Source organism: Seriola lalandi, unplaced genomic scaffold, assembly GCF_002814215.2.
Source record: "Seriola lalandi dorsalis isolate HSWRI2012SDOR001 ecotype SW California unplaced genomic scaffold, Sedor1 jcf7180002054686, whole genome shotgun sequence".
Taxonomy (NCBI): Eukaryota; Metazoa; Chordata; class Actinopteri; order Carangiformes; family Carangidae; genus Seriola; species Seriola lalandi.
In genome coordinates, this window is record NW_019525239.1 from 1,954,273 (window position 1) to 1,963,111 (window position 8,839).

At 48.7% G+C, this 8,839-nt stretch overlaps 1 protein-coding gene across 5 annotated transcripts in view; it reads left to right on the forward strand.

The window, feature by feature from the left end:
- vps13c (vacuolar protein sorting 13 homolog C) overlaps positions 1-8,839 on the forward strand; it is a 54,441-nt gene that overhangs the window by 3,301 nt on the left and 42,301 nt on the right. For 2 of the 5 annotated variants that reach the window (XM_087178392.1, XM_087178393.1), the window contains exons 4-26: positions 337-432; positions 565-597; positions 1,636-1,737; positions 2,388-2,450; positions 3,266-3,340; positions 3,748-3,857; positions 3,971-4,030; positions 4,125-4,184; positions 4,319-4,399; positions 4,491-4,548; positions 4,652-4,779; positions 4,884-4,990; positions 5,112-5,286; positions 5,521-5,583; positions 5,663-5,795; positions 5,878-5,978; positions 6,058-6,200; positions 6,361-6,553; positions 6,656-6,770; positions 7,171-7,307; positions 7,395-7,527; positions 7,648-7,765; positions 8,467-8,599. In XM_087178392.1, the coding sequence (XP_087034518.1) occupies positions 337-432; positions 565-597; positions 1,636-1,737; positions 2,388-2,450; positions 3,266-3,340; positions 3,748-3,857; positions 3,971-4,030; positions 4,125-4,184; positions 4,319-4,399; positions 4,491-4,548; positions 4,652-4,779; positions 4,884-4,990; positions 5,112-5,286; positions 5,521-5,583; positions 5,663-5,795; positions 5,878-5,978; positions 6,058-6,200; positions 6,361-6,553; positions 6,656-6,770; positions 7,171-7,307; positions 7,395-7,527; positions 7,648-7,765; positions 8,467-8,599 (2,417 nt within the window). The remainder of the gene's footprint in view (positions 1-336; positions 433-564; positions 598-1,635; positions 1,738-2,387; positions 2,451-3,265; positions 3,341-3,747; positions 3,858-3,970; positions 4,031-4,124; positions 4,185-4,318; positions 4,400-4,490; positions 4,549-4,651; positions 4,780-4,883; positions 4,991-5,111; positions 5,287-5,520; positions 5,584-5,662; positions 5,796-5,877; positions 5,979-6,057; positions 6,201-6,360; positions 6,554-6,655; positions 6,771-7,170; positions 7,308-7,394; positions 7,528-7,647; positions 7,766-8,466; positions 8,600-8,839) is intronic. The other 3 variants (XM_087178390.1, XM_087178394.1, XM_087178391.1) reach the window with 2 other exon arrangements.

Sequence of the window (8,839 nt, forward strand, 5' to 3'; positions counted from 1 at the left end):
AATGGTGGTTGTGTTTGTGTATGAGAGAGAGAGATAGAGTGTGTGTGTGTGAGAGAGAGTGTGTGTGTGTGTGTGTGTGTGTGTGTGTGTGTGTGTGTGTGTGTGTGTGTGAGAGAGAGATTAAACCTGCCGTCAGATGATAACACGTTGGTTTAACGGCTGTTTAAGTTGAACTCAACTGATAAAACAAACTTCTGCAGAAAAGAAGAAGAGCTGGGTCCAGGACCGTTCAAGACTAGCAATGCAGAACTGTTCAGGACTGTTCAGTTCTGATCAGGTGTGTCTAGGAAGACTACAGAGACCAGGGAGTCTCACCTGAGTCCACATGTGTTTCAGGGAAGCTGACCTTGAAAATTCCCTGGAAGAACCTTTACAACGATGCTGTGGTCGCCACGTTGGATGGTCTGTACCTGCTGGTTGTTCCTGGAGCCAGTAAGTGACCTTTGACCTTCCTGCTTCAAAAGACTGTAATACACACGTCACGACAGATCAGCCAATCACAGGCAGGTGTCTGTCAGATGACCTGTGGAGCTTGTACATATATACAGTGCGTCTGTGTTCCAGCTGGATCTCAGCTGCCAACGAGTCCATATAATGGTGAGTTCTCAGGTGGTGGTTCAGCCTCAGTCTGGTCTCTTCCTGTCCACAGCATCTCCTTCACAATAAAAGCTTCTTAGCTTAGAGCTTTATTCTGAAGCTTCAGTCATGATAAATGTGCTGAATTAGCTCTGAATTAGCTCTGAATGCTAACTGTAGTCAGAACCTTCCAGGACCCTGTTGTGGTCTGAGTCACCAGACCTGAGACTGGTTCAGTCTGCTGGTCTCTGATGGGAGAATCTGCTCTTACTGGAGGTTTTACTGGTGCCTGGTCCTGGGAACAGTTCTCATTGTATGGAAAGCTAACATGCTAAACCGAAGCAGGGTGGAGGCGGGGTAGAGGTTTGCTAACAACCAATCAGAATGAGCTGGAAACAGACAGCAGGTGTTGGTGTCAGGGTCCAGGTCTAGACTGTGGGTTCAGAATGAGGATTCTTCTTGACCTGGGGCTGTTGGTCTGAACCTATGACCTATTGTGGGACATGTTGATCCAGCACGTTTGGGTTTTGACTTGTGATTTGCCCGTCTTGACCCCAGACCCTGGACTTGTAGTGGCTGCTGACCAGTCCCCTTGAGTCCACCGTCCTGTGTAGTCCTGGTTTCATTCAGCAGACTCTGGTTTCTGCTATAATCTGTCTCAGCGTGAAATGCTCCGGAGTCCCGCTCCAGGGTCCGGGTTTGTGTTTGGTTCTCTGTCCAGACACAAACCTGGACTCTGGAAGAATGCAGGACTCAGATTCTTCAGAATCATCGTTACATATTGGTCAGACCTCAAGGAGATGAGAGTAAACAAACTGCTTACAAACAAAACAAACATTTGTTTGCAGGACAGCTTTACCCACAGACACACCTTGGGGGACACCTGAGGGACAGCAGGGACACTGTTGGACAAACTTTACTCACCACTTCCTGTAGCCTGGAAGAGAACAGTTTGACCAACAGTGTCCCAGGTGTTTACCCGGGCAGATGTTTACCTGCAGCGCCACAGGTGGAGTAAAAATCTCCTGACTCACAAAATGTCATTTTATTTCTCCTCAGCCATAAAGTACGATGCCGCAAAGGAGGAGCGTTACCAGCAGGAGGCGAAGCAGAGAGAGTTGCAGCGCATCGAGGAGGCGCTGCAGATGGCTGCACAGAGAGGTGAGACCTCTGAATGACCTCTAACACCCGAGCGTTCACCTGGTGGTTTGTGTTTACTGCTTCCTCTTTGTTTCGTGCTTCTCTCTCTCTCTCACACACACACACACACACACACACACACACACACACACACACACACACACACACACAGAAGCTGTGAGGTGTGTTCAGAGTCGACTGTCAGGTCACAGCTGGAGAAGACCTGGTCCCCTGAGGGCGAACAAGATTAAAAACAACATTAGTTAGTTAATTAGTTAGTTTAGTTTATTATTCTCTGGGACTCTGAATCAGCTCTAAACAGCTGCTTTTTATAAAGTATTAAAACGTCCTGAATCAGGTTATCTCACTGATGAGTCACATGACCACAGAGTCACATGACCAGAGCCAGCAAGCTCCTGTCAGCTGAGCCACTTGTCCTAAGGTAACCTCTGTGTGAGGAGGGTCTGACCGATCCGGATAAGACAGACAGTCTGGACTCAGCACAGACTGTGACTGATTACAGATGTTCTTACACCTGTGTAACATCTGGACAGATGTTGGACTCTCTGATCTGGACCTGATCCCCACAGACTCATGTGATTTGTCAGATGAATGAATGGATGAATGTATTAACATCCTGTTTATACTGTTCATGCTGCGTTTGCTGTCAGCGTCTCAGACTGGAGATCTGCTGTTCAGTCTGGAGAGTGTTGTTTACAAGGAGCCGCACAATGGTAACACACACACACACACACACACACACACACACACTTTAATACAGAATAAAAGTCAGATGTGAAGCAATGATGACATCACACTGGACTGTTGGTACATGATGACACAGTTACATTACCGTCATTTATAACAAAAACAGCTGATTCTAACACAAACACGTTATTATTAAACTTTCACACTCAGATAAAACGACGGTTTTCTTTCAGTAATTTTGTTACAATGGAAAGTCCCAGCAGTAAAAAGACACTGTGTCCATTATGAAAATTTCAATACAGAGAAAGTTATTTATTCATTCATTTATATTTATGACGGACAGATTAGATAAAAGAGTCACAGTCATATCACACAGGTACAGACTCAGGAGTCTGTTCTGACACTGTGGTGTCACGGCAGTCCTCGGAGGTCAAAGTGCCTTTATTGTCCCTCACAGGCTGAACATACACACACACACACACACACACACACACACACACACACACAAAAGTCGAGTAAACTCCAAACTCATTGAAAAGTTAAATCCTTCATGAATTTACTCGACTTTTATAAAAGTTCATTCAGACATTCATACGCATCATATCTTTAAACTGCTGATGAACTGTGATTGGCTGTTCCTCCACCTGCCTCATCACTGTAACTAATCAGTTGGTCAGGTGATGAATGTGCGTGTTGCTGCCTCCTGCTCTGTGTGTCTGTGTGTGCGTGTGTGTGTGTGTGTGTGTGTGTGTGTGTGTGTGTGTGTGTGTGTGTGTGTGTGTTGCTGCTCTGTCTCGCTGCTCTGTCTCTAACCTCCTCTCTCTCTTAAACGCTGCCAAAGTCCATAAAGGACGTATAAAACATAAAAAGTACAAAAAAGGCTTGAAGAAGCTGAAACGTCCCGACAACAGATCAGGTAAGTGAACGTTTCACTGTGGATCAAAGTGATGGAGAGATGTTCATGTTAACACGAGCGTAATTATGACTGAACAACAGTGTTTACAAACAGCTGTTGGTGATCGGACAGATGTTGGAATGAACCTTTTAACTCCAGACTCCAGTTCTGGTTTTAGGCCCCAGTGTGAAACCTGTTTCTGATGAAACCTCATTAAAATTTAGAAAGAGTGAAGTCTGACACGAAGCCTGAAGGATTTTATTTCCAATAATCCTCCAGACCGACGCTGCGATTCCACAGGAAAATAAAAACGGAAACAAACAAGGATAGTTACTCAAGTCTATTTCAACTGTCTGGTCTCAGACAGGTTTCACATCCTGGTCTCAGGTCTCTGACTCGGCCCTTTTCATGGTTTCTGTTGGTTTCAGAGAAACCTCAGGAGGAGAGGAAGGACACGTTTGTGGAGAAACTGGCGACTCAGGTGATCAAAAACCTGCAGGTGAAGATCAGCAGCATCCATCTGCGCTACGAAGATGACGTGAGTACTGATCCAGACTCTGCTTCAGATCCAGGTGTCTACAGTTATCACATTAGAGTCAGTGTTGTGACGGACAGGTGAGTCGTATCTCACCTGTGTCTGATGTATTTCAGCTGTTGGACCCACTGTGCCCCCTGTCTATGGGAGTAACACTGTCAGAGCTCAGCCTGCAGGTAACATACACACACACACACACACACACACACACACACAGTATCTACTGTACCTGTACCAGGTGTTGTTACCTGTCACTGTTTTCCTCCTCAGACCACTGATGAGAACTGGAAGTCATGTATCCTGAACGAAGCAGCAAAGATCATCTATAAGGTGAAAGACATTCTGCGAGCTGTGTTTACCTGAGCCTCCCTCACCTGTCACTTTATTAATACAGATAGGGCAGGTGAACCTGTCTGATCACCTATGCAGGTAAATAATTTTCGCTGACTCGTCTCCTGTCTCAGCTCGGCCGTCTGGACTGTCTCTGTGCCTACTGGAATGTCAACAGTCCCATCTTCTACAAAGGATCATGGGAGGACATCGTGGTGAGGCCTCTGTTTTTGTTTGTTTGTTTGTTTGTTTGTTTGTTTGATTGTTTTGCTGACACGCTCCCCACCCCCCCACCCCCACCTGCAGCATCAGTTGAAGTCTGGGATCAGCAGTCAGGACCAGCAGCTGCCTCACTATCAGTACAGTGAGTTTCCTCCAGTCAGCTGATAATCAGCTATTGATGTGTGATGTCATCAGGTTGTACAGGTGGGTGTTACCTGTGTCTGATAGGAGTTTCATGTTTGTAGTTTTCAGGCCGATATTTGCCTCAGCTAAAATGTGCATCAACCCAACCGCTGATCTGGATCTGAAAAATCCTAAAGTGAACCTTCACCTGGAGGTCCAGAACATCGCCATAGAGATGACCAAACCGCAGGTGAGACTCAGACAGGTGAGACAGTCAGGTGACATCTCTGTATAACCACAGTGCTGGATTTTAAACTGTCTTGTGTTGGTCCTGGTCCTCTGTGTCCTCTGCAGTACCTGTCCATGGTGGAGCTGCTGGAGTCGGTCGACTGTATGGTGAAGAATGCCCCCTACAGGAGGTTCAGGCCTGAAGTCCCCGTCGGCAGGAACACCAGAGTCTGGTGAGTTTAACAACAGGTCCGTCTTGTAGAGAGTGGAAACTTTAGCCTGCAGGGGACGCTGCAGTACTGTATTCATTCTCTGACCGTTTGGGGGTGTGCTTGTTTTCTGTGCCTCTGTCAGGTGGAGGTACAGCTTCAACAGCATCCTGGAGGTCCACATCCGGCGCTACAGTCACATGTGGTCCTGGTCCAACATCAAGCAACACCGGGAGAACCTGAGGGCCTACAAGAGTGCCTACAAGTCCAAACTGCTGAGCCACAGCAAGTCCAGCCAGGACACAGAGCGGCAGATCCAGGTGACGTTAAATATCAACCCCCCCGGAACATTTCTAGTTACTGCTTCTTGTTTATTCAGTCTCTGGTTCTTCACTGAGTCTCTCTGGTTTTCTGGTTATGTATGAACTCTGGGTGAGAAAATCAAACGTCTCCTGGGCTCTCTCTGATTCTGTTTGTTGAAAATGACCTCAGACTCTTTCAGGGCTGGATCTGTGTTCTGGTCTGACTTGGTCTCTGTTGTCTGTCTCCTTCAGGACCTGGAGAAGGTTCTGGACGTGTTCAACATCACGTTGGCCCGACAACAGGCCCACATGGAGGTAAACATAACGAGGCGGTCTGAGGTGTCCAGACAGAGACCTGAGTCTGGTTTAACATGTGACCCTCTTCCTCGTACAGGTGATCCGATCAGGACAGAAGGTGGTGGGCAAGAAGGCAGCGGGGGGGCAGAAGCAGGGAGGAGGTTTCTTCAGCAGCCTCTTTGGGAGGAAGGCTAAGAAGGAGGAGCAGGAGGAGAGCAAGGACATGGAGAGTAAGCGACAGTTTAGATTTATCTGTAAAGAGATAGAGCACCATCGGTCTGATTAACTAACCCCACCTCCTGTGGCATTCAGGTTCAGGGCTGGATCAACTCATGACAGCCGAGGAGAAGGAGAAACTCTACACCGCCATCGGCTACAGCGGCAGCTCCCACAATCTGTCTCTGCCCCGACAGGTAGGCTGGCCTGCTGCTGTCCTCCGACTCCGCCTGCAGTTCCTGCTTCAGGACTAACCTGACACTGTCTGTGTTTCAGTACGTCGCCGTCATTGTCACCTTCCAGCTGTTGAGGACGTCGGTGACGGTCAGAGAGCAGCCGGACGTCCCCGAGATCCTCAAGATTCAGATGCTCGACCTCAGCACCAAGATATCTCAGAGACCTGGAGCTCAGGCTGTCAGGTGAGTCCACAGTCAGGTGGGTGTGTCCACAGTCAGGTGGGTGTCTCCATAGAGAGCAGGGCTCCTGATGTTTCCTACTTTACAAAGGAAAATGAAAGTGGATGAAACAAGTGAGATTGATGTTGGTGTGTTTGATGTGAGCCTCTCTGTCGTCCTGCAGGGTGGAGGCAGTGTTGGAGCACTGGTATGTTACAGGTTTACAGCAGCAGGGGGCGGTGCCTTCACTCATCGCCTCAGTAGGAGACTCCGCCTCCTCTCTGCTCAGCGTTGTATTTGAGTTGAACCCAGAGGAGAGCGCGGCTGACCAACTGCTCAGAGTCCACTCTCAGCCGGTGGAGATCATCTACGACGCGGTAAACAGCTGATCACATCTGTTGGTGTCAGTCAGTCCACCTGCAGGAACCAGTAATAAACCGTAGTGCTGGTTCTGGTCTTTCTGTCCTCTTGTCCTCCAGCTGACAGTGAACAGCATGGCCGACTTCTTTAAGACGGGGAAAGGAGTGGATCTGGAGGTCCTGACCTCGGCCACGCTCTCCAAGCTGGAGGAGATCAAAGAGAAAACCGCCACAGGTCAGATTCATGAGGTCACAGGTTCTGATCCAGCCTCAAGATTCTGGTGATCATATCACTTTTTATCCAGCACCACTAACCTCAGTAGACCAGAATCTCACAGTCCAGCTGAGTGTTGATCTAAAACCTTTGACAGCAACTCTACAATAAGACATGTAATAGATTTCTATCTAGAACCAGTGCAGAACCACCATAAACCAGAGAGGACTTTAGCTCCACCCTGAAGGTCAGTCGACTGACCTCTGGACCTGAAGTCCTGACACAGAACTAGGAACCTGATCAGCTTCTGGTACCAACTTATATAAATGATTGTGTGAGACTCTGAGTCCATCCATCCAGTTGATCCAGTGGAGGACAATGTGGTCCTCATTGAGTCTCTGACGGTTTGTGGTCTCTGCAGGTTTGTCTCACATCATTGAGACCAGAAAGGTCCTGGACCTGAGGATTGACCTGAAGCCGTCGTACCTGCTGGTACCAAAGTCCGGCTTCTACAGTGACACGTCAGACCTCATCATCGTGGACTTCGGCAGCTTCCAGGTCTGGTCCTCTTTCCAGGGGGGTATTTGTGTGTCTGTTTGTGTGTAGTTGCACAGTGTGTTTATTTGTGTGTCTGTTTGTGTGTAGTTGCACAGTGTTGAGCAGAGCGGTCTCAGTGTGTCTTCGTCCTCCTCTTCCTCTCTGGAGGAGATCATGGATCGAGCGTATGAGAGATACAACGTGGAGCTGAGACGAGTTCAGGTTCTCTACAGCAAGTCAGGTACACAACAGACACACACTGCTGTGCAACTACACCAGCTACACACAACTACACAACAACTACATACAACCACACAACAACAACAACAACGCCTACAGCTGAGCTGTATGTTGACTCCAGGTGAGGACTGGGCGTCGGCTCGGCTGCAGGGATCATCAGTCCAACACATCCTCCAGCCCATGGACTTCACTGTTCACCTGGCCAAGTGCATGGTGGAGAAGGACGCCAGGATGCCCAGGTAAGACTGTCACCTGGTTTTGACTCACTTATTGTCTCACCTGCCGACTCACCTGCTGACTCACCTGCCGACTCACCTGCTGACTCACCTGATGCCTCACCTGCCGACTCACCTGTTCACTCACCTGTTCACTCACCCATTGATTCACCTGCCGACTCACCTATTGACTCACCTGTTCACTCACCTATCGACTCACCTGTCGACTCACCTTCAGACTCACCTGTCGACTCACCTGTTGTCTCACCTGCCGACTCACCTGTGGACTCACCTGTTGACTCACCTTTTGTTTCACCTGCCGACTCACCTGTGGACTCACTTATTGACTCACCTGTTTACTCACCTGCCGACTTACCTATTGACTCACCTATTGATTCACCTGCCGTCTCACCTGCCGACTCACCTGTTGTCTCACCTATTGACCCACCTGTTGACTCACTTATTGACTCACTTATTGTCTCACCTGCCGCCTCACCTATTGACTCACCTGTTCACTCACCTATTGATTCACCTGCCATCTCACCTGTTGACTCACCTGTTGACTCAACCTATTGACTCACCTGTTGTCTCAACCTATTGACTCACCTGCTGAGTCACATCCCGTCTCACCTGTTCTCTCTCCTGTTGTCTCACCTATTGACCCACCTCTTGACTCACTTGCTGACTCACCTGTTGTCCCACCTGCTCACTTACCTGTGTTCCAGGTTCAAGGTGTCAGGTGAGCTGCCTCTGCTGCACATTAAGATCTCGGACCAGAAGATCCAGAACATTCTGGAGCTCGTCGACAGCATACCCCTGCCTAACATGGGCTCCTCCCCCTCCACCCCCACAAAGAAGGTACACTTGGTACAGTCTGGCCTACTGAAGGTCTGCCCACTGCAATAAAAAGCTCAAACTGTCAACATTTGAGGAGGCACAGGGTGATGCAGGGGGGGGTACAGGGTAATACAGGGGGGTACAGGGTAATGTAGCGGTGCCCAGGATAATACAGGGTGGTACAGGGTAATACAAAAGTACAGGGTAATACAGAGGGGGTACAGGATAATACAAGGGGGGTACAGGGTAATACAGGGGGGG